Consider the following 26,376-nt stretch of genomic DNA (forward strand, 5'->3'; position numbering starts at 1 on the left):
AGTACTGGGACAGCATGTGGCCCTCCTAACTTTTCTATGACTCTCCAGTGTTTAAAGTAGCTAAAAGCTCTGCAACAAAAAAATAGAAGATTCAAGTCATCAGAACATTTTCTAGACATGTACTGACCATATTGCTAGGCACCAAAAATAGAAGATTCAAGTCATCAGAACATTTTCTAGACATGTACTGACCATATTGCTAGGTACATTTGGTACCACTAGTGCTGCCTGATGATTTGCAGGTACCCTAAAACCAGTGGTCATCTATAATACTGTGATTAAGATTTTTTAAATGCATTTTTGAGTCAATCTTCAAATTGATTATTTTCCAAATCCTAGTTACTTTTAATATACAAAATTCACAGTTTGTTAAAAGCCCTTATCTCGCATGCATTTACATCCCTTGATAACTTTGCAGTGCTTATGATTGTTAGGCCTCATGCGAACTGGATGTTTTTACAGCTGCTTCCAGGGGCACCTGGCTTTTTTTCCCCCTGACTTTATGCCCCTCTATGTTAGCCCATGGGTCCACGCATACCTAGGCTTTTAGCAGCATTTAGTGGCAGGAGCTTTTAGAGGTAGGAAAACAAAACTCTGCCAGTGCACCCAGGAGCAGGAGAGTTTGGGCAGGAAAAACGCTTGAAGCTACAAAAAGCTGCTAGAAGTTGCTAATAGCTAGTAATTGAGCATTAATTCATTTTATTGGCCAGAATGAATTAAGTTGCCGCCTTGCATCACTGACGCCTGATGGCGAAAAGTCCAAGAGGCATTCAGCACGCTAGTAGAATGCGCCTTCACAGGGAAAGGAGGAACCTGACCCTTAAGTGAATAAGCCTGAACAACCGTCTGCCTGATCCATCTGGATATGGTCGCAGCAGACGCAGCCAATCCTTTATGAGGTCCCTCGGTAAGGACAAAAAGAGCATCTGATTTTCTGAAAGACTCAGTGGAACCAGGTAAATCCTGATCATGCTTGGGCTTGGGGCAAAGTGAAGGCAGCACGATGTCTTCATTCAAATGAAAATCAGAAACCACCTTAGGAAGACAAGACTGATTAGGTCGGAGTACCACCTTATCTTTGTGGACCACCAAATAAGGTGAGCGGCAGGACAACGCCGCCAATTCAGACGCTCTGCGAGCAGAAGTGATAGCCACCAAAAAGGCAACCTTCTGAGACAATGAAAGCAGAGAAATCTCCCAAATGTTCTCAAAAGGAGGTTTTTGAAGAACAGAGAATACCAAATTCAGATCCCACGGAGGTAGCGGGGATCGTCTCAGGGGAACCATAGGGCGCACTCCCTGAATGAAAGTGCGAATCAAGGTATGCGTAGCTAACGGGCGTTGGAAATATATAGCCAAAGCCAACCGCTGTTCAACCCCTTTTTACAGAAAGGCCAAAACCCTAGCTACTGAAAACAAGCGAGGGTGCACCTTCAATGATTCTCACCATGAAATGTACAATTTCCACGTACAATGATAGATCTTCCTGGAAGTCGACTTCCTGGCCTTCAATAGTGTAGGAATCACCGAGTCAGAAAGACCTCTCTCTCTTAACACCTGGCTTTTAACAGCCATGCCAGGATGGAAGATCGGCCCTTGAGACAGCAGATCCTCCCTGAGAGGAAGTCTCCAAGGAGCATCGTCGACCAACCTTACCAAGTCTGCGTACCAAGATTGGCGAGGCCAGTCTAGGGCCACCAGAACGACTGGAATCCCTTCCACCTCTATCTTGCGCAGAAGCCTCGGCAGGAGTTTCAGCGGAGGAAAGGCATAAATCAGCCGATACCGACCCCAAGCAGCCACAAGTGCATCTGTGGCATCGGCCAGAGGATCCCGAGACCTGGCTACAAACCTCTGAACCTTTCTGTTGAGACGAGAAGCAAACAGATCGACCTCGGGAGTCCCCCACCGGACACACAGGAGATGAAACACCTCCGGGTGTAGGGACCATTCCCCTTGATCCAACACTTGAGGACTCAGGTAATCCGCTTGCCAGTTCTCCACACCTGGGAGGTGTAAAGCAGAGAGGGCTGGAACAAAAGTTTTCACCCAAGCCAGAATCTCGGCCACCTCCCTGGCCCCCAAGACTCCTGGTGCCCTCCTGATAATTGATGTAAGCCACAGCCGTGGCATTGTCTGATTGAACCTGAACCAGACAATCTCACAGATGAGTCATCCATTGGCTCAGACAAAGCTTTATTGCTCTGAGCTCCAAAACATTGACCAGTAGTTTTGACTCTTCCACAGTCCAGGTTCCCAGGGCACAGAGCTTTCCCAGCACCCCGTCCCAGCCAGACAGGCTGGCGTCCGTGGTCACCACCGTCCAAAACAACGGCAGAAAAGACTTGCCCTGGCATTGTGCTGGCAACTGAAGCCACCACAACAGAGCAGACTTTGTGTTGTGGCTCAACCAAATCAAATTGTCCAAGGACTTCGGATCCTTGTTACATTTGACAGGAATCTCCATTTGTAAAGGTCTCGTGTGGAACTGAGCAAGTGGAACCGCCTCGAAGGTAGATACCATCAGACCCCAGGCCTGCATTCAAATCCGCAGAGAGGACAGATTGTTTGCCAACAGCAACCGAATCACCCTCTGCAACTTCTGCAGCCTGTCCAGGGGAAGGAATACCCTCACCAAAGCGGAATCCAGAGTCAGGCCCAGATAATCCTGTCTCAATGAAGGTATCAGGGTGGATTTCTTAAAATTGATATTCAACCCAAACTCTTGTAGGGTTCTGACAGTGATCGGCAGATCGCCCAACAGGGCTGAATGAGAGTCCGCGCTCAATAGGAGATTGTCTAGATACCCAGTACCACAATCCTCCGTTGGTGCAGCAATGCCAACACCGGGGCCAGTAACTTGGTAAAAACCCTGGGGGTGGAGGCGAGACCAAAGGGTAACGCCACAAATTGATATTGCTCCTCTGCTACGGCAAAGCGAAGAAACCGCTGATGTCCAGCGTAGATAGGGATGTGTAGAAATGCTCCTTGATATCTTTGGAGGCCAAGAAGTCTCCCTGGTGTAGGGACACCACTACCGTGAGGATGGAGTCCATCCGAAACTTCTGTACCCGCACGAAGCGGTTCAGAGCCTTGAGATCCTGGATTGGACGCACCTTGCCCTCTTTTCTGGGCACAGTAAACAGGTTTGAATAAAACCCTTGAAAGCATTCCTGAGAGGGAACCGGCACAATCATCCTTTGTGCAAGCAGATCTTGTACTGCCTCTCGTAGAACCCTTAACCGTTCAGGAGATAGATTGGACGGGAAGAACCTGTCCAACGGTCGAGACCGGAATTCGATCTTATACCCTGATCAGATCAGTTTGTGAACCCATTTCTCTTGAATCAAAGAAGTCCATGGTTCTGCAAAGAAGTGAAGAAGTCCCCCCACCCCAGAAGAGGGTGAGAGCGCCCCTTCATGCAGACGAGGATTGTCTGCAGAACCGGACTGGCAGGTCTTTGATTTACCTGACCATGGCTTCTTGGAACCCCCAGAAGACTGAACGGCTTTCCTTTTTCTTGCGACTCGGAGGTACAAAAAAGCCGCCTATGAGCAGTGAAGGAAGGCCCGTCTATGACGTGGCACCTTGCCCTTAGAGGATTGTGGGAGAAGAGTACTCTTCCCACCCATAAGACCTTTGATCAGTTCATCCAGAAAGGATCCAAACAACCTCTCTCCCATAAAGGGAAGATACGCCAAGGCCTTCTTGGGAGCCTGGTCCGTTGACCAGCTTTTTAGCCACACCTTGGGTCTAATGGCAATCCCCACTGCAGACACCCTGGCCCCCTAGTGGCATCCAAGGAAACATCACACATGCGTCAGGGGGAGCTGTTCAGATTCTAAGTTCCCTTTAAGTAACTTCACCCATTCAGTGGCCATCTGTGACATCAGAATGTTCACAAAGATTGGTTTTAATATGGAACCTGCCTGCAAACACGTGTAGATGGGGGGACAGTCTCCACCCGTCTATCCACGGGGTCTGTAAAGGCTGGAGATTCCTCCCCGAAACCACAGTAAACCTATTCAATCTGGAAACTGGGTGATCCACCTTTGGTGGCAAGATCCATCGAGTGGAAACCGCCTCCGCAAAGGGATAACGGCGTTTAAAGCGCTTGGGCACCACTAGCATGTGCTTGATGCGCTGCCATTGTTCATTACCATATTGTCAAAAAGCTCCTGAGAAGGAAACACCTTGCCTGACTTCTGGGCTTTGGTAACCAAAAGACACCTGAGTACCTGACACTGTAGATTCATCTGCCATTTTTAAAGTTTCTCAAACGGAAACTGTGAGTGCTTCCACCAATGCGCGTTCCCGCACACCGGCTGAAGAGGACAGGTCCTCTTTACCTTCAGAATGCGAGGACACCGATCCATCCGGATGGGGAGCATGCGTGGCAGCCAAATCTGCCTCAGAATCTGAGAATATCACCGATGAAGGTGGAGGCAGCGGATGTTTGCAGCTATCAATACTCTTAAACACAAAATCTACCTTTGACACCAGGCTTTCCAAGGCTTCTGTAAAAGCAGACAGAGACTGTGACCCAGAGGGTCCCACAGCCACACTGAGGGGTTCTGTACGTGAAACTTTGTCCAGGGACTCCATTTTCCACTGATTTAAAATAATGCAGTGTCACTTTAAAAAGATCGTAAAATCGCATTCCCACCGCTGCACCCAATCCAGTACAATCTGATAGCACAGTGAGTAAGGAAAAACTACAGGGGACCCCAAAAACATTACCCAGCCGCTCAGGAGGCTTGCTGGAATGTTCTATGAAACAGAAAGTAAAAACTATCTGACAAAGGAAATAGAAATAGAAAAAAATGCCTGGGTCATTGTTAGATCAAATGTGCCATGTCTGCTGCCTGTCCAGCAATCTGGACAAATGGCCGCCCCATGCATTCCTATGGGAAACTAACAGAAAATGGCTGTCCACACATTGTCAATGGAAAATAACAAGCACGAATCTACAGCAAAATGGCGACCCCCATGCGGTTCCAGACAAGCAGGAACGCAGTAGCGGCCATAATATTATCGCCCCCCCACCCCCCCAAGGTAGGAACCTACTAGGGGAAGAGGGGGAATAACAGGGGGGGGGGGCTGACATGTCCGAGAGGCCAGGAAGGATCTCCCGAGGGTCCGACCTTTCCCAGGAGGGGGCCCACGTCCACCCCGAGACCGCCAGAGGATTGGGGGGACAGCATTACTCACCATACCACAGTACCAGGTGGGCGCCACTCCCAATAGACCACCTCCCAACCGAGGTGGGGGTGCTGCCAACCAGGGGGTACGCTGCAACTCCGGTTGTTCCAGGCCTTCATGTCCCAGCGAGACAGTCCACTCGCAGGCTCATCCCAATCCATCGGGGCTCTGTCGTGGCGAGGCCTAGTGCTGGACTATTACCTGCTCACGCTCGTTGGCCAGGCTGGGAGACCTTAAGGATCTAGATTATCCAGCCTGAAACCCAGCTGGCTGTTGCTTGTAGTTCTCCAGGAACTCTAAACTTGTAAATAAAAATACATGGAGGCGTGTCCGACTTCCGGGATGTGAGGAGCGTTTTTAGGCAATTTCCGCCGCCACTGAATAATCCGCCACAAAATCCTGCACCATCTGCATCTATACAGACCTCAGACCACCCTCTGACGACCCCTGGAAGCTTCCTGGCCCCCACGGACATGGTAAAGTACAGTAGGGATGTCCCGCCTTCCCCGGCGAGCTGCGGCTCCGGTTCCCCCGGGCAGGTCCAAAATGGCGCCCGGACTCCATCCCCGGGCGGGGAGACCTCGGATAGCCCGCTTCTGCCATGGCCGGATGATGGAGGGGACTGGCCAGCCCTGCAGCCACCAACTAGCGCCAAAGGGGGGGCAGGGGGCACGCCACTTGGGCGGATGGTGGAGCCTACCTTGCTGGAGATAATGGACGCCATTAAAGGGTGCCAGGCCTCACTGACCTCTCACATAGACGCCCTGCGGGTGGTTTTCTCCCTTCTCAAAGATGATGTACACAAGATAAGGCAGAGGGTCTCAGTCAGGGAAAAAAGGCTCAGTTCAGTGGAGGATGATGTTTTCCCTCTCCCCGCAACCATCCGGGACATACAGGCAGAACAGAGGGCGCAGGCTGCAAAGTATGGAGATATGGAGGATCGTCTGCACCGCAATAATCTCAGTTTTCTGGGGTTCCCTGAGGAGGCTGAAGGGGGACAGGCAGGGGACTGGATCCGCAGGTCCCTGGGACCAGATACCTTTTCCCCTCTCTTTGCTACTAAGAGGGCCCACAGAGTCCCCTCTCGTGCCCCCATGCCTGGAGCTAGGCCCAGACCACTGCTGGTGCGTATACTACATTTCAAAGACAGGGATGCTGCCCTGCCGAAGTACGGGGAGTTACCGGATCTCAGTTTTAATAACAACATCATTACCATCTTCCCTGACTTCTCTGCCACAACGCAAAAACAGAGGGCTGCATTCTTGATTGTGAAAAAGCGACTCGGGGACAGACATCTCCCTTACAGCATGCTTTATCCTGCAAAACTCAGAGTGGTATACAAAAGTAAAGTGCATTTCTTTCTGGATCCTGCAGATGCTGGTCAGTGGCTGGACTCCCGTGGTAGAGACTGAATTCCGGTCTTCTAACATGCTGATGAAGCGATCTGGTTCCTCTGCCCACATGATGGCTCTGGGATTTATCCTCCCCTTTCCTATTTGTCATCTTTTTCCTGTCACCCTGTTTTTAGAGCGGGCCTGGAGGCTTTCTATACCTGTGGTTCAACTACTCCTATAGTTCAGATGATTCATATCCATGGTAACTGTTGTGGCCCTGGAGGTCCACATGAACAATGCAGTTTAATATTCTTCCCCTAAGGTTCTCCACCTGGTTTAGTTTGGGGCTTAGGCTCGTGGCAGTTGGGGTTGCGAGCAGGGTGGGGGGTTTGGGGTTTCTGTTGGGGACTGTTTTACGACCTATGTACTTCCCTGTTTTTTTCATTATCCTTTTTTTGAGACCGGTGCTGTTTTTGGACTATGTTTTCCCCCCGCTGGGGGGACTGCCCACTGGGGGGACTGTCTCCTTTGACGTTCGGACATTGAAGTTATTCCTATCATGATGGCAGAGGAAACACTATCGCTCTTATTATGGAATGTCAGGGGCCTTAACGACAGAGTTAAGAGGGCTTTAGTGTTCAACTACATTCAGAAATATAAGCATATAAGCCTCACATTATGTTCTTACAGGAGACTCACTTAACAGGTTCCAGGATTCTGGCTCTGAAAAGGGCCTTCATTGCACACAATTTTTACTCTACATTTTCCAGTCAAGCTAGGGGCGTGTCAATCTTGATTGCACGCTCTCTTAGCTGCACGGTTAAACAAGTGGTTACTGATATGTATGGTAGATATACAATTGTGCTCCTGCAGATTGATAATGTGGTATATACATTTGTATATCTTTATGTACCTCCTCCGTTCACCTTGGCCTTCTGGGACACGGTAATGTCCCAGCTTCTCCAAGTGGCGGAGGGGCCGGTTTTGATAGCGGGGGACTTTAACTCTGTGTTATCCCCTGCAATGGATAGATGTCCGGGGGAAGACATGTCTTCTTCCTCGTTGGCATCCTCACTTGCAAGATATAATCTGGTGGACTGCTGGCGATGGAAGAATCCAGACAGTAGGGAATATTCTTGTTACTCTGCTTCTCATAAAACTCTGTCTAGAATTGATATGTGTTTCACGTCTCCGGATTTGCTCCCCAGGATGCTGGCTATCTCGTATCTACCTAGGGCTATTTCAGATCACTCCCCAATGCTGATAAGGTTTGGCCTTTCCTCCGCTCAGGGATTCAAGGCGTGGTGGCTCAGCCCTTTGTGGCTGTCCGAGGATTTTTTTTTCAATATTACGGGCCAAAGAAGTTGCCCATTTCTGGCAGGTTAATCCGGAGACAGCATCTGGGGCTATTGTTTGGGATCCCTTTAAGGCCACTATGAGGGGAGCAGTCGCGGGGGTGATTCACCAGCTTAGGGAAGATAGGGCGTGGAGGGTCGAATCCTTACATCCTCCTCCAACTATTCCTTGTGGCAAGATAGTGCTCATCAATTAGACTTGGTACTCCTGGTAAAAACGCTGAAAAAGTTGCTTTATCAAAAACAGCGGTTATTTGAATATGGTGACAAGAATAGTAAAATATTGTCATTCCTGTCTCGTTTTGAACACCCAGTTACGGTTGTCTCAGCAATTTATGATGAGAGCTCTCGTTTATGCACTAACCGAGAAGATATCACGGCGGCCTTTGTCTCCTTTTTTCAATCCTTGCACACATCTCAGGTCTCCTATACCCCGAATGAGCTGGATGCCTATTTACAACAAGTCCCACTGGCTATGCTAGATGATGCTGATAGGTTGGACTTGGAATCACCTATCTCCACTGAGGAGATTGCGGCGGCTATGACTTCTTTCGCTGCCAACAAGACGCCGGGTTTGGATGGCTTTCCGATTGAGTGATATCGGGCTTACTCGGAACTCCTCACCCCGCGCCTGTTGGCCAAGTATACTGAAGCTTTTGATAATGGGGTGCTTCTGACCTCTCTTCGAGAGGCCCTCATAGTTCTAATTCCTAAGCCGAACAAGGACCCCAAATATTGTGAATCTTATCGTCCTATTTCTTTAATTAATGTGGATGTTAAGATTTTGGTCTTATCCCGTAGAGTGAATTCCATCATTTCTAAACTCATCCACCCGGATCAGACAGGATTTATCCCAGGACGCTCCACGGCGATAAACCTGCGCAGGCTCTTCACGAATCTTCAGGTGCCTGCGAAGGCTCCGGACACCAGGGTGGACACTCATAAGGCGTTTGATTCTGTGGAGTGGCCATACCTGTTTGCGGTCCTTGCACGACTGGGTTTTGGACCTAAGTTTATTAGATGGGTTAGACTACTGTATGAGTCCCCAATGGCTAGACTTCGTGTTAATAACAGAATCACTGAACCTGAACGATGTGTATCGTGGTACCAGACAGGGGTGCCCCTTGTCACCCCTGCTGTTTGCCATAGCAAGAGAACCACTGGTGGCCCTACTTAGGGGGGATGAGAGGATACATGGCTGTAGGGTGGGAGATTTGGTGGAGAAAACGTCCCTGTACGCTGATGATATGCTTCTCTATTTGGCAGATTATGAGGGGTCATTGACGGTGGCCCTGGAGGTGATTGAAACCTTTGGGAGATACTCAGGGTTTAAAGTCAATTGGGATAAGTCGGTAGTCTTTCCCTTTGATCCTACCCTGGCTTCTACCATAGATATTCCACATGCGCTTCAAGTGGTTCCCAAATTTAAGTACCTGGGGGTGACGGTTCAACAACCTGTCCAAACTTATGTCGATAATAACATTACTCCGTTGATACAGAGACTTAAGTTGACTCTGTCAACCTGGGTCAAGTTACCTCTTAACCTGATGGGGAGAATTAATATTTTTAAAATGATATATTTACCCCGTTTTCTATACCTCTTCTGGCAAGCCCCGGTTTATCTTTCTAAATCCATTTTTAAAGCTATAGAGACTATCCTCACGTTGTTTATTTGGGGTGGGAAGGCGGCCAGGATTTACCTACATACCTTGAAGCTCCCTACCACGGCAGGGGGTCTGGTGGTCCCTGACCTCCAGGCATACTATCTAGCATCCCAATTGACGCATGTACATGCCTGGTTCTTTCCTGACCTCCCGAACGCGGCGGTTACTACTTCGGCAGCAGTGAGGGGATCCTATGAGGCCCTCCTGAACTCCCTGTACAGGAAGGGTCCATACCCTTTGGGTGGGGCGGGGAATTTGAGGCTCTTGCATAAAATCACTCATATTTGTAATAAACGCCTGGGGGGATCCTCCTTCTATCAGTCTCCTAATGCTCCATTGTGGTATAACCCAGGGCTCCCTGAACTGTATAAATTGTCGGATCCTCGGAGGTGGGCGAGCTTTAACTTGAAATATGCACATCAATTGTTTGAGGATCATGCGTTTAAGTCCTTCCCTATCCTTCGACTGGAACTAGGTGTACCCTCTACCTGCTAGTTCCTTTATCAGCAACTTAGGCATGCGGTGGCTGCGCAATTTGGCCCTACGGGGCCGCATCTGGTAACAACACGACTGGAGAGGGAACTAATGGCTGATGATCCTGGGAAACTTATTTCTAGATATTATTCTTTGCACATGATGGATCAGGAGAATAAATTGACTAAAATTAAAGACCGTTGGTGTTCAGAGCTGCCACAGTTGGGGGAGGAAGTTTGGGACGAGCTGCTTGAGTCCCAGTTTGATGGGATTATAGCAGCGGGTGACAGAGTGATACAACTTAATTACTTGCATAGGATTTATTATACTCCGCATAGGTTACATCATATGGGTAGGCTTCCCTCTGCGGAATGTCCATGGTGTCACGCACCTAAAGGGGACTTTTTTCATATGGTGTGGGCATGCCCCAGGGTCCAAGACTTCTGGAAGGGGGTATGCCGACTCTGGAGGAAAAGCTGGCTCTTCCGATTGTCTGTTCTCCTGACAGGTGTCTACTCGGAAACCTGTCTGAGGATGGCCTCCGGCTGTCTCAGAAGGTATTGTCCCGTATCCTGTTCTTTAAAGCCTCGTACACACGCAACGAATTTCCGCCGACCGGTCGTCCGTCTTTTGTCCAGAGTGGTGTTTGTTGGTTGGAATGTGCTCTAGACTGCACACAAATTTTCCCGCACGACAGAATTCTACTTCAGAAGTGAAGTCATGTGTTGGATTGCTTTGTATGTGTTCTTTCATCTCTGAGCATGCCTAGTCTTGCTCATAAGATTTTTCCCCATCGAAATCTGTACTGACTGCACGAAAATCGGACATGTTTTGACGGAGGACAAAAATTTTATAGCCTGCTCACCAGTATTTTTTCGGCCGAAAATTCGGAGTCGGTTGTCGAGAGCACCATACTAACAAGCCGAAAATTGGCAGATATGTCGTCGGACGAAAATTCCCGGCGGAATTTCCACTCGTGTGTACGGGCCTTAAGGCTAAAAAGATGATTGCCCTGCAATGGAAAAATCCTGATCCCCCCTCTTAGGGGGCTTGGGTTTCTCTCATTAATAATGCATTACCTCTCTACAAGCTTTCCTATTTGGCTAGGGGTTGCCCGAAAAATTTTGATAAAATATGGTTGGTCTGGGTAGACTCGGTTTCGGGATCTCTGGAGGTGTAGACGGGATCTAGTCTAAGGGGGGACTTCCTGAACATGATGGTGGGTGATCCTGCAAACTCTGCTTGCCCCTACAACAGACATGTCCAAAGTCCGGCCCGCGGGCCAATTGTGGCCCCCAGGCCGCTTTAATACGGCCCCACAGATAATTTGGAAAAATCTATTGTTGTGGCCCCTGTGAATCCCAGAGCGCTGCTCAGGACCACTGGGATCTCTGGATCTTTCAACACCCATGTTACTTGTGAATACACTAAATGTTAACATCCACCGCCCATCCCCACCAGCTTTATATCCCTTGCTCAATATTGCCTCAGACTTAAGGCCCGTACACACAATACGAAAATCGGAAGTAAAATTACGTCCGACAAAAGATCTGCCGATTTTCGGATTGTTAGTATAGTGCTTTCAACAGCCGATAATTTTCAGACGACAAAATCTGGATGTGCAGTCTATAAAAATTTTTTATCGTACGTCAACACAACATCCGATTTTCCTTTAAATAGTACAGTTATTGTCCGAAAAAAATCGTAAGAGCAAGACAAGGCATGCTCAGAAACGAAAGAACACATACAAAACAATTCAACACATGACATCACTTCTGAAGTTTAATTCTGCCGTACGGGAATTTTCATATGAAAGTAACCTCTTCACTTTAAATATGAGACTAGCATGCAACAAAAATCGGACGCAAGATCATTCGATAATCTGATCGTGTGTATGAGGCTTTAGCCTGATAAGGGAGCACTAAAAAACACAAATAAATTTGGCGCTATTATGACAGGACCAGCGCTTTCTCCATGATAACTGGCATAACACCTGTTTAGATTTGTCATCCATGTGACAAAATGAAAAGTAATGCAATAAACTTTGCATAAAATAGTTAATTTGCATTTAATTTTAATGGTCCAAAGAATGTCAGGCAAAATTGTCGGCCCTCACACATGTTCACTTCATCAAATCTGGCCCTCTTTGAAAAAAGTTTGGACACCCCTGCCCTACAAGATATCTGAGAAATCGGATTTTTGTAAGATCTTACCGTAAAATCCTTTTCTCTTAAGCTCATTGACAGACGTAGTCTTCTTGATTCACAAGAACTGGGTTATGCTGCCCTCTACAGGAGTAGGACTAGGCAGAAAGAAAAAATGTTCTGGCTCCACCCTAGGGGCAGTCCCAGAGGGTATATCCTCTTCCTGTCTGCTACAGAGAATCAGTTCTGTCCCAAAGCAGCAACAGAGAATTTAACCCAACCCAACTCAATGATAGAGGGGCGGGTACTACGTCTGTCAATGAGCTTAGGAGAAAAAGATTTTACGGTAAGATCTTACAAAAATCCGATTTTCTCTGTCGCTCATTGACAGACGTAGTCTTCTTGATTCACAAGAACTGGGACGTCCAGTAGCAGTGCCACAAATGAGGGGTGGGATTGACCGAAATCCAAATCCAAACTAGAAGGCCCAACCGGAGCCAACCAGAAGTATCAAAGGACTCATCGAGTAAACAGATGAGACCTACCCCACAAATCCTCGAGGTAGACCAACAGTCTCCTCAAACAGTGGCCTGCAGGAACCTTGCGGCCAGAAGAGGCATCTGACGATGCCATCACATAAACCTTATACAATATTGTAAAGGTATGAACCGACGACTAAACAGTCGCCTTGAAAACCTGAACCACTGACGCCTGATGGCGGAGGGTCCAGGAAACTCTAAGCGCCCGAGTAGAATGCGCCTTAACAGGGAATGGGGGATCCCGACCCTTAGATAAAATAAGCCCATACCACCGTCTGTCTGATCCATCTAAAGATGGTCGCAGCAGAACAGGCAACCCCTTCTTAGGGCCATCCGTGATCACAAACTGTGAATCCGTCTTACAAATTGAATCCGTAGTATTCAAATATATCCTGATCGCCCGAACTACATCCAAGGAATGCCATGCAAATTCTCGAGGATGATTGGGCTAAGGACATAGGAAGGACAATACACTGTCCTCATTCAATGAAACTTTGAAACCACCTTAGGAAGGAAGGATGGATTCGGATGAAGAACAACCTTATCCCTATTAACCACCAGATCTGGGGAACAACAGGATAATGCAGCCAGTTCTGACACCCTGCGTGCAGAAGTGATAGCCACCAAGAAGACCACCTTCTGGGATAAAGTAAGCAAGGGAATCTCCCTGATATTTTCAAAGGGAGGTGTCTGAAGAACCGACAGCACCAAATTAAGATCCCAGGATGGTAACGGCGCGTGCACTGGCGGAGCCAGGTGTCGCACCCCCTGGATGAAATTCCGCACCAAGGAATGAGTAGACAAAGGCTTCTGAAAGAAGATAGCAAATGCTGAAACCAGACCCTTGATAACACTCAAGGCCAGCTTCTGCTCAACTCCCTGTTGCAGAAAAGCCAATATTCGGGCTACCGAATAAAGATGTAGATGGAACCCAAGGGATTCACACCACACAATATAAGACTTCCATGTACGATGATAATCTTTCTGGAAGTCGCTTTCCTTGTTTTAACTAGAGTAGGAATAACTGAAGCTGACAATCCCTTGTCCTTCAGCACCTGGGTCTCAATAACCAGGCCGTTTAAAACCAGCGATCGTAAAGCAGGATGGAAGATCGGTCCCTGAGACAGTAGATCCTCCCTGAGAGGAAGTCTCCACGGGACGTCCGCCACCAGTCTGACCAAGTCGGCGTATCAAGCTCGACGAGGCCAGTCCGGAGCTGCCAGGATTACTGGAATTCCTTCCTCCTCTATCCTGCGAAGAAGTCTTGGCAGTAACCCAAGAGGAGGGAAGGCATACATTAGCTGGTATTGCCCCCACGGGGTGACCAGTGCGTCTGCGGTCTCTGCTAGAGGATCACGGGAGCGAGCCACGAATCTCTGTACTTTTCTGTTGAATCGTGATGCCAACAGATCCACATCCGGGGTGCCCCAACGTAGGCACAACTGGTGGAAAACTTCTGGATGGAGGGACCATTCCCCCTGATCCGGAGTCTGACCGCTGAGATAATCTGCCTGCCAATTTTCCACCCCCGGAATGAACACCGCAGAGATAGCTGGAACAAATCGTTCCGCCCAGCGAAGAATGCAAGCCACTTCTTTGGCCGCTCGGACACTCTCGGTGCCCCCCTGGTGATTGACATAAGTCACGGCCGTGGCGTTGTCCAACTGGATCCGAACCGGGCTGCCCTGGAGCTGCTCGGTCCAGTGAATCAGACAAAGTCTGATCGCTCTCAGTTCCAATACATTTATCGGTAACCTGGATTCTTCTGGGGACCAAAGTCCCTGAACGGATAACTGACCGAGAATTCCTCCCCATCCGGATAGGCTGGCATCCGTGGTCACTATCGTCCAATATATTGGCAGAAATGACTTTCCCTGGCTGAGCATCGGAGACCGAAGCCACCAGACCAGAGACTCTCTGGTCTGTTTGCTCAATTGGATCCGATAGTCCAGGGACTCCGGATTCCGATTCCATCTGAGAAGAATCTCTTGCTGAAGAATTCGGGTATGGGACTGGGCAAATGGGACTGCTTCGAAGGAAGCCACCATCAACCCCAAAACCCTCATGCAAGTCCGAAGGGAAGACCAGCTGTTGGATAGTAACAACTGGACTGCTGATTGAATCTTTCGGAGTTTACCTACCGGAAGGAAAAACTCTTGTCCTGACTGTGTCTAGAATTAGACCCAGATATTCGAGCCTCTGGGTGGGAACCAGAAATGACTTTTGCTGGTTCACCAGCCACCCGAATTCCTGTAAAGAAATTATAGTAATTTCTATGTTTTGTAGCAGGGTCTGAGGAGACTCTGCATGAAGCAGGAGATCGTCTAGGTAACCTAGAATCGATATGCCTCTTTGGCGCAGTAGTGCCAACATTGGGGCCAACACCTTCGTGAAGACCCGAGGAGCCGTGGCGAAACCGAAAGGTAACGCCACAAACTGATAGTGGTTTTCTTCTACGGAAAAGCGTAGAAACCGCTGATATCCTGCGAAAAAATGGGAATGTGAAGATAGGCGTCCTTGATGTCTATGGACGCTAGGACATCCCCTGGATGCAGAAAGGCTGCTACTGTGCGAATGGATTCCATCTTGAATTTCCTTATGTCGAGAAAGGAATTGAGTGCCCTTAAGTCCAGAATTGGACGCACTTTGCCCTCTTTCCTGGGTATTGTAAATAGGTTTGAATAAAAACCCTTGAAAACGTTCTGTCCAAGGAACGTGGACTACCACTCCTTGTTGTAGTAAATCCGTGACTGCTCTCCGCAGATCTTCTAAACGATCCGGGGATAGTCGGATATTGGAAGGGAAGAATCGCGCCGGTGGGAGAGATCGAAACTCGATCTTGTACCCTGACCTTATGACTTCGCAAACCCACTTGTCCGGGATTCTGGAAAGCCATGGATCCGGGAACCGGCGAAGACGTCCCCCCACCCCAATTATGGGTGGGGGCGCACCTTCAGGCTTTGGACGATTTATCTTCAGGTCTGGAGGGGGCGGGCTTTTGCTTGCCCGACCAACGTCCCCTGAAGCCTCCTGAAGGAGCTTTGGAGGACTTAATTTTTTCACCCGCGGGACGAAAAAACTTTTTTGTGAGCAGAGAAAGAAGGCCCTCGTCTTTGACGAGTTCCTTTACCCTTAACATCTTGCGGTAAAAAGGTGCTCTTTCCACCCGTGAGATCCTTAATGATCTCATCTAAGTTGGCTCCAAATAGACGCTCTCCTAAAAAGGGGATATTAGCTAATGCTTTTTTGGAACCTTGGTCGGCTAACCAACCTTTTAGCCACAGTGTACGCCTGAGAACCACTGCTGAAACTGATGCTCGCGCCAATAATGGAGTGGCGTCTAACGCCGCATCACACACAAACTGTAACCCCTGTATCATTTGTTCCAACAAATCTGATACCGCCTGAGGGACCTCTTCTAAGTCCCGGCGTAACCACTTGGTCCATTCAGTTACAGTCTGCGAAACCAAACCAATAGCAATTATTGGTCTGAAAGCTGATCCAATCAAGGAAAACAAGGTGCGAGACATAGCTTCTATCTTGCGATCCACTGGATCTTTAAAAGACGGAGCGTCTTCTAAAGGAATAACCGTGGCTTTATTCAATCTAGCAATTGGTGAATCCACCACAGGTGGTTCTGTCCATTTCTTAATGAGGGTTTCCTCAACGGATAACGCCAGTTAATGCGTTTAGAAATAGCAGAGGTGCGTTTTGGCAGACTCCATTCCTCTTTGATTGGATTGCCAAAAACATTTGGGCAATGGAAAAACCTTCGCCATTTTCATGCGTTTTTTAGTCCCAAAAGGGATTACAGTTTCAGCTATTTCCGACGGAATACCCTGTAATCTTAAGGTTTCTTGAACAGATACAATGAGTGCGTTTACCAACGCTTCCTCTCGGACTATGGCTGATGCCGAAACATCCTCCTCACTGTCTGAAGAGACAGTACCCGAGACACCAATCCCAGATGAAGTACCTGCAACTGCAGAAATAGGCTCAGAGTCTGAATCCGAAGTTTCAGATAATAAGGGGTTAGGCGGGGGTCGCTTTCTTGCGCCCTGTCAATGACAAGCCACTTCCACCCGGGACACAAAAGTTTCCATAATAGCTGACAATGATTCAACCATCAGTGGGGTGCTGGAGGATCCTGCAGACACCTCGAGGGGATCCGGTGGAGATACATGAGTGGCAGGGTCCATGTTAATTCAGGACACCTCTGCCAGAAAAAACAAAAAACTTTTTTTTTTTTTTTTTTTTAAATAAAAAAATACCTCTTTTTTTTTTTTTTTTTTTAATAATTTTTTTTTTTTTTTTATGTGTCTCCCCCTAGCGCAATAGCGCCCCTCAGAGTACCTGCTTCTCGATCCCCACAGAGAGAGAGAGGGACCCCCAAGGCTCACCACCCGATGCAGAGAAGTTTCCAACCAACTGCAGTCAGCGTCTGTCTTTTACAGACTGGAAAGAGCTGTGCTCGTTTTCCCGGGTAGAAGGACGTGGCTCCGCCCCCTGTGTACGCCTTCCGGCGTTCCCAGCTCTCCACGAGGTAGCTGGGCTCATCAAACATGGCCCCCCCCCATACAGGAGACAATAGACTCCAAAAACATGGCGGCCGGCGTGACCTGAGGACATACATGCACCTAGTCTACGGCAAAATGGCGGCGGACCGCCGAAATCGTTTTTCCCAGCAAATCCACCTGCATCTCTGCTAAGTGGCGGTTTATCGATCTGCAGGAGGTACACTACAATTAAGGTAGGATTATACCTCCTATGTCTGCTGTAATACTACAGTCTGCTGGGTAGAGTGTTAGCTCTCAAACCAAGTCCACTTCCCACCAAACACATACTGTATTTACAAGGGGGACTTTTAGTGTCAGATATATACTGACCATGTATGGAGGGGCCCATAATTCATACTGCCTCATAACGAGGAAAAAAGGAAACGTTTACTCACCATACCGAACCGACAGGCACCCTCTCTTCACAATACCCTCTCCACCGGGGTGGGGGGTTGTGGACCACTCCGGACGCCTCAACTCTGTGGTTCCTGGCGTCCAAGCGAGACTTTTAACTCGCAAGGTCAGTCCTTCCAATGGAACTCCGTCGCGGCCGACCCAGCGCGGAGCTCTGGTCTGCACGCGCTCGTAGGCAGAAACCGGGGTGACCACTGGATCTCAACATCCAGCCCGTCGCCCGGCCCCGCATACTTACTTGAATGTGTCGCGGCCGACCAAGCGCAATGCAATGGTCTGCGCGCGCTCGTAGGCCGGCTGGGGTGACCACTAGTGTCGCCCAGTCCGGCGTTTTTGCTTGAAGATCTCACAGGAAAAAAAAAAAAAAAAAAAAACACTGGAGAAAACTACCTAAAAAATATTTTTTCTAAAGAAAAAATCTTGCCAGGACCAAAAAGATCCCAGCAAGGAACTTAGGTCCTTACTCCTGACTAGACAGAAAAAAACTGATTCTCTGTAGCAGACAGGAAGAGGATATACCCTCTGGGACTGCCCCTAGGGTGGAGCCAGAACGTTTTTTCTTTCTGCCTAGTCCTACTCCTGTAGAGGGCAGCATAACCCAGTTCTTGTGAATCAAGAAGACTACGTCTGTCAATGAGCGACAGAGAAAGTATTGTTGCTGCTCCATGTTGGTGCTTAATGCTTGGCCTCAATTTAAGTGGCTTGGTGGTTTATATGTTCTTAATACGGTAATGGTACTCAAATTACAATTTTGTTTCTGTATAGGTCGGATGGTGTGGGGGGGGGGGGTTATTTTCTAACACAGTTTTGAAATGGTTTAATATGCTTGATTATACTGATGGCTGTCTGGTCATTGTGTATGTAATTCCTTTTATATTTACTGTCTTTTGTAAACTGTTTTGTTGCCATGGTTTTTTTGGCTGTTGTATGTATACCTTTGCATTAATAAAAATACCTTTTAAAAAAAAATATTAATAAAAATACATATAACAAAAATTTCTCTTTTAGATAGCTATGATCGAAGTCCCAGCAGGGAACTAGGTCCTACTCCTAAACTAGGCAGAAACAAACTAGTAGCTGTAGCAGAGTGTGTGGGGTTATGCCTACAGGGACAGCCCAATAGGCGTGGTAAAGCTTTTTCCTGCCTAGTGTCCTAGTCCTGATGGGAGGAGCATAACCAAATGGTCTAAGATGATATGGAGCTGCGTCTGTCAATGAACGATAGAAAAATTGATTTTACAGGTAAGTAAAAAAAAAATAAATAAAATAAAATGAAATAAATAATCACATTTTCTTAATGGTATATCACAGAACACAGGAACTTATACTTATACTACTGGGACATCTAAAAGCAATCCAAATAAGGGGTACAAGCAAAGCCAACAGAGTTGGCTCAACAGAGCTTGCAGAGCCACCTGAGGATCAGCTAGGACTTGAACAACCACCCCGTAAAAAGAATGAACAAAAGTCCAGGTGACAGCCTTGAAATTCTAATTAAAAAAAAAAAACACCTTAGGAGGAAAAGAAACCTTGGCCTCCAAACAACCTTGTCCATCTGAAGGACAAGAAAAAGTTCCTTTTTGGTGAAGGGTGCCAACTCAGAACTTGCCTCGCAAAATCAACGAGGTAGGCATCCTTGCAAGTAAGAATAGACAGAATATTATCTTTGATGAATTCAACGGGTAGTCCAGAATAACCAACAGAAAACAAGGTCCTGTTCACCCTTTGGGAAAAATGCAGGAATAGCAATGTGAACAATACCCTGTACGAAGGGCCCCACAAAAATGTCTGTGTCTGTGCTTCATTCCAGTAGACATAAATGGGATTGCCTGCACGTGTATATATAAGTACACATTTGTAAATAAGCCCAAAATCAGGATGAGAAACCTGCCCAAAGGCAGAAAATCCAGATGAACCAGGGGGGCCCACACAGTCACTCAGAAACCTGAACAAGGTCCCATTACCACATCCTTCTTGGCTGGTTCGGTGGAAAGAGTATCACTGAGAATACCCTCTGACTTGATTCTGCAGAGCTGTTGAAGAACATTAAAGGATAAAGGCTTAGATCAGGTAGAATTCATTCCATGGAAGCACCAGAGCATGCACTGTGAAGGCTAGAGGATCCCTGGAACTAGAGGCAAACCTGGAAGATAGAAAGTCCACATCCACCATCCCCCACCTGAAACAGAGTTTCATAACACCTCAAAGTGAAAGCCCTTCTCCGGAGTCAAGACACTGACAATACAGGAAGTCCACCTGCCAAGTTTTCATGCCTGGAATGAGTACAGTGGTCAGGGCTGGCATGGGATTTCCCACCCACAGTGAAAGTTGATTTGCTTCCCTGCCATTTGTAAGACTTGAGGTTTCTCCCTGATGGTCGATGCAAGCCACTGCTATGGAAGAGTCCAACTGAATCCTAGTCAGATGACCTTGCAGATGAGAGGTCCATGGTCTGAACATGCCGTGCTGAGTTTCGGAATGTAGATCAGGAAACAAGTGTTCTCTGAGAACCAAACCAACAGAATGAAGGTTCCTGCTGAGGCAAGAGCCCATCACCATAATAAGCCTCTTTATCTCCATGTGTGCATACGCACATCAGTCATGGCCTTAAACAAACCCTGTGTGCAAACCCACATTAGCTATGGCTTTAGACAACCCTGTGTGCCTACTTACAGCTGCCTGAATGGGAATACTAAGTTTAAATGGGGCACCAACATCCCATCACTGGCAAAACTGGTCGGGTTTCTTGCAAAAAAAACCTTATTCCTTTTTTCTGATGAAAGGGACTGCCACTCGTTGCCACCCTTCTTTATTCAGGAAGAAGTGACTTTGCACTTGTAGGATACTGTACTCACTACAACGTGCATGCTCACTCTGACCTTTGACAGATCAAGCAAAGCCCTATATGCAGCAGAGTGAGTTAAGTTTATATCTGATGTTTTAGCATAGTGTTCATTTCTGAATATTTACGCTTTCAAGTTTTGGCTAGAATGTTTTTCATATACTATTATTGTGATATATATTGCCATATTGGGCACAATGGTTCCATTGTCAGGAATGTTTAACACTGAGATCCCCCAGAGGAGGGGGGGAGTTATGGGGAATTTGGTTTTCATATGGATGGGTATATCTGTATGATTGTTTTAAATATTTGTACAGTAAATGCTTGTTAAAGGGGACATGGCTGGTGTTATAATAATTTTTTCTGTTATTGCATTCTTTGTTTTGAAGAGGTCGGTAATGGTCCAGCAATAGTCGTTTTTCTTGTCTTTTTGTTAAATACAGATCAACAGCAAAATGAGAAGGGTTGAAGGCCATTGATTAAGGCAAAATAGGCTATCACTGTAGAAACCAACTCCAGAGCAGCAGGGGTCAAAATTCATGCATGACCAGGTCACTAAACTGCGCTACAAATTGTATACAAGTTAGACCACAGTTTCTCAACCAGAGTTCTGCCGCATTTAACCATTGTAGCAGATGTATGTACTAATGGTGCACACTGACATCAAGTACTGCCAGGGCGCACTGATACCTGTTGCCTTCCCCATAGTCCTGGCTCCTGTGACATAACTGCAGAGGGAAGAGCAGGATTAGAAGAGTGTGTACAGCCTGGGAGAAACATCATGTTTCCCTCTTCAGTGGGTGTTGATGTGATGCCAGCTGATGTTGCAGCAAGGTGAGCATACTTTTGAAGTCAATCTGTTGTTTAGGTTTCCTGCAGAGTGGCACAGGTAGGCATACTGAATTGTACTGCTCTGATTCCCACTAACGCTCTTCTTCTGTCCATCCCAGGAGCTTGTAAGTGACATCACCTGGGATGAACGAGGAGGACTGGCAGGGATCAGCATGCCAGAACAGACATGTAACAGCAGCTTTCCTGCACCACTCTGCATGTGGAGGTAACAAAGCACTGCTACAGACTCCCTGGGTTGTGTCCTGGTCACCCTCTTGTGCTCTGACCTGGTGACCCCCCCCCCATGCTGTGCCCTGGTGAAACCCCCTTCCCCCTTGTGCTCTGACCTGGTGACATCCCTCTCTAATTTCAGTTGAAGATGAAATTCATGTGTGTTTATCTGAAACTCGACCAATAATTGAACATCTCTGCTATTTTTAAAAAGAGTTGCTATATCAACAGCTTTTTGATCACACCAATGTTTCATGATCTGTAAATCTGAAAATCATTTCAGTGGTTCCCCAAAATCTCAAACATTTTGCCAGGGGTTCCTCCAAGGTAAAAAGATTTTGAAGCTCTGAGTTAGACAGTACCAATTAAGGATACTCAAATAATTGCAGAGCAGCAGATTTAATAGCCATGCATGATCAGGTAACCATAGGCCACTGTGCAAACAGTATACAATGAGACATTACTCACAAAAGTTACTCACAAACCATCAAAGAGCAACAGGGTTTAACAGCGATGCGTGACTAGGTCACCCTTAGTCGCTGAACACAGACAGCGAGACATTACCAACAAAGGGTACTCAATATAGACCCAATATAGAGCATAAGGGGTTACTGGCTGTCCATGACTAGGTCACAATAGGCTGCCGTATGAAAAGTACACAATGAGATATTACCAAAAAGGGGTTCCTCGCAGACCACTATGGAGAGGTAAGAATTAACACACAAACCAGCACTGATTTATTTGTGTTATTCATATTTATACACTACACTAGAGAGTGTTGTGTCACCAGCAGCTGGGGTTTTATGGTATAGCTGAACACAGGGTTTATTGGTTTATTATGATTAATCACCGACTGAGATGATGTCACTAAGTAGGTCCCATGGGAAGCCAGCAATAGCTCTATATAGCCAGAACTGCAGAGGGAGACATTTGCTAGACAATGCCGCAGTCCTAATAAGGAAGGTCAGGGTGGGGGGAACCACCCACACATCCTGTGCAAGGCGCATGCAACACATTAATGCCTAGTTTATACGATTAGAAAATCGGGAAAGAAAAATACAGCTTCAATTTAATAATAAATACAGCATAATCTTATCATTCGTACACATCTTTCAAGCGCCGATCACGACAGTTATGCAAAATCATCCAAAGGGACAAACAAGAAAACTTTTCTGGTACAAAACCAGAATATACGATTTTTGTTTAATCTTTACAGTGTTGTACAAAAAGTGTTGCAGCGCCAAAATCAATGTACATATTGAGCGTGCGACAAAATGAAATGCCATGGTGATCTGCCAGCTGTTTAAAGTGTAACAGCTTCAAATGTTAAAGCGGAATTCCACCCAAAAGTAAAACTTCCACTCATCTGCTTCCTCTCCCTCTTCGGTGCCAAATTTGGCACCTTTCAGGGGGGAGGGGGGAACGGATACCTATTTTTGACAGGTACCCTTCCCCACTTCCAGGAGACAGCGCCGCAGCGCTGTCCCTCAGAGGTTCCGCCCCTTTCTTCTTCCCTTGCCGCCGAGCCAACGAGAATGTGCAGCGCACTTCGCCCATACGCAGTAGGGAACCGGCTGTGGAGCGAAAGGCTTCATTGCCGGTTTCCCTTCGAGTGAATGGTGGCGGCAGCCGATCTGAAAATAGGCTGGGGTAAGGACATTGCGGGCTCCCTGGACAGGTAAGTGTCTATATATTAAAAGTCAGCAGCTACAGTATTTGTTTTTTTTTCACAGCTGGAACACCTCTTTAGCTTTCATCTCTAGAAAAATTGACCTCCAGAAAAAAAGGAAACACATGGGGGAAGGGCTCCAGGGAATACGGACAAGCCTTTAGGTAGTCACAAATGGTGGGCTGGGTGTGCAACAGCAGTCCTCCATGAGGGCATCCCAGTTTTCGTCTTCCTGATGGGCATACCCCCTAAGGGGTCTTCCGGGACAGAATGCCACGGGCAGAAGGACCACAGTCCATCTGCCCATGGCATTGGACTGTATAGCATCCTGTAGCCAACTCAACACGTTGCACCATGTGCTGAGGTAAGCGTCTCACATAGGATTCACAACCCAAAGCAATATTACAGGGCGGCCCTGCATATGCTCTCCGGTGGGGTTCCGGTGTTCTGCCAAAAACCCCAACTATCTCCAACAACGTTACTTCCGGTGAGCGTACACCAGGAATAATTGGAGATTTCGACCACTTGGTGTTTTCACAGAACGCCTGGAGCCTATACACTCTGGTAGATGCTATAATTAGTGGAGATTGTTAGTCTGCCCGCTAGTAACCAAAAACATGGCTGCCTTCTAGGCTGCGACAACTAGCAGGCGGACTAATAATTTCCACTAATTATAGCATCTACCGGAGTGTATAGACTGCCGGTGTTCTGTGAAAACCCCAAGTGGTCGAAATCTCCAATTATTCCTGGTGTACAGTCACCGGAAGTAACGTCGTTGGAGATCTCGGCAAGTTGGAGTTTTTGGCAGAACACCGGGTTCAGTCCCCCAGGGGTAACCTGATGAGTCACCTAACCCAGAAAGCTGCAAAAGGAAGCCACAGTGGATATATAACAGCTAGGAAGATTGATAGAGTTTTAAAGAAAAAATAATAAAAGGAAATGGTTGTTCCTCTCAGAGCAGAGAGAGAAGATGTATGTTCTTCCAAGGACACTAGAAAAAAACTAAAGCCATGCTAGCAGTGGAAGGGGTTATACTGTACTGTCCTTACAGCTTTGCTTGCAAGTGTCCAATTCACCTGTAGGTGACAGTATAACCCAGTATAGGAAGCCTGTCTTGTGATGTATGATTAGGGAAACCATCTCTTTAACTAGTTGTAATGGCCAATGCCTTACTGAAAAAATCACTTGAATTTCTATGCAGTCAGTCTTTGGGCAGCTCTATTACCTTGAAGATTTTTACCCCAAACGGATAGCCTGTCGGCTTGTGGTTCTCAATGAATTACCATGGCGATGTGGAGCGCCGTGGTAGTTCATTGATTCTTCCTGTCAGTGTATCTGCTTGCCCGTATGGTAGGTAGAAGCACACATACACTGACAGGTACGCAGGAGACATGCTGCTGATCGCTGGTACAATGCTTTCCAGCTTCTAAAATAAATAAATAAATGCACACTTTTTTTACCTGCAAACAAATGTGCAATTATTACTTTTTTTTTTAAAAAAAGTGAACTTATCCTTTAAATTCCGAAGGATGTTTTTTAGAATTGCTTCAAAGAGTCTGCTATGGAGGGAGAGATGCTCATTTTGTCAGATTTACAAACTATCTAAGACTTTGGCAAAAAGTAGTTCATTCTAAAAAAAAAAAAAGACAATTTACAATGTAGCAAATGTGTCAATGTCTTATAGTATATATTCTATACCTTTTCAGCCTTTTCTTCTGGCTCATCTTCATTTAAAAATTCACGTTTTGGATATGGTATCTGGCACCCTGCAAATACACTGATAAAACACCATCAGTTTATTAAAAAATTAATAAAAAAAATTCTAATATGAACACCTGAAAGTGATATCAGCATTAATAGAAATGATCTGTTTGACATAATGTGTATTTTGATAGTCCCCAAACCTGGAGTCACCTGCCCATAGCCCTACCTTCTTTGACCTAAGGTCACCAGCCTGCAGTTAAAAACTATGCCCCTGTACCTCCCTCTCCAATATAAAGTTGCAAACTTTTTTCCTAAAATTGAAGTCATCTGCCTTCACCCTTATCACCCTGGACCTAAACAAACCTACATGCACTACTTGAAGATGTGGGTAGATCACTTTAAGTACAGGGAAAAGGGATGCAAGAGGGTGACTTCAGATGTGGGGGGGAAATAGTTAACTTAGGTAATTTTAGGTTCAGGGAAAAAAGAATCAAGTGGGTGAGTGAGTGGGGATTCTTTTAGACAATCTGCTAAACAAGCATGCAAAAAAAAATGCACACACAATTAAAGGGTACACATTTACTAGCATATTTAGAGTGCAGCTTCATCCCAGAAAGTCATGCAGTTCACGTGCTACCAAACTAACAAATTAAAACCAAACTTTTTAATCAGTTTCAGTAACAGTTTTCCATTTTTTTTTTTTAGTTTTAATTTAATATAAATGAATAAAAGCTACACATTGAGGGGACCCCTGTCAGTGTTATATGGCCATTTAAAGTTAGGTGGGAGGATCACCGGTGAAAATTAAGGGAAAACTCAAAAAACAAAAACAAAATGCAGTCACCAGGATTGGTAAATTGCAATATAATAAATGTTTGCTTGTGGGTTTAGAAACACTTCATCTGTAATCTGAAAATTAATCACTTTTACAGCCCTTTCACAGGCGCTTGAAAACTGCCCATAAAAGTGCTTTTGCAGCGATTTCTAGGAGCTTTTGAAGCGTTAGCGGTGCGCTTTTTTAAGGGCCTGTGACTCAAAAACGGCTTCAAGAACAATTTTGAGGCGCTTTTAAAGCGCTTTTCAGGCTCTTCCTATTTATTTCAAAAGAGAGGTGCATTTTTGAGGAGCTTTTTTTAGCGCTCTAAACATGCTCCAAAGATGCTGCTTGCAGGATTTTTTCACCGCCCCGCCAGCGCACCGGCCTACTGTAAATATATTTATTAATTTTAATAGATATACATTTTCGTGAGCTTTTCAGGCGCTATTTTTAACGCCAAAGCACTTGAAAAGTGCCTCAGTGTGAAAGGGCTCCAAACACTTTCTATTCATCTTTTCTTCTTTATTACTAAGAGCCCTTTCACACTGAGGTGCTTGAAAACTGCCCATAAAACGCTGAGCTCTAGCGGTGCACTTCTTT

The 26,376-nt window shown here is 46.6% G+C and overlaps 1 protein-coding gene across 3 annotated transcripts in view; it reads right to left on the reverse strand.

The window, feature by feature from the left end:
• Positions 1-26,376, reverse strand: part of CDK19 (cyclin dependent kinase 19) — a 420,668-nt gene that overhangs the window by 52,002 nt on the left and 342,290 nt on the right. For all 3 annotated transcript variants that reach the window (XM_082249930.1, XM_082249929.1, XM_082249928.1), the window contains exon 11: positions 24,954-25,032. In XM_082249930.1, coding sequence (XP_082106056.1) covers positions 24,954-25,032 — 79 coding nt within the window. The remainder of the gene's footprint in view (positions 1-24,953; positions 25,033-26,376) is intronic.

This window comes from Pelophylax lessonae (assembly GCF_965119305.1).
Source record: "Pelophylax lessonae genome assembly, chromosome: 3".
Lineage (NCBI taxonomy): Eukaryota > Metazoa > Chordata > Amphibia > Anura > Ranidae > Pelophylax > Pelophylax lessonae.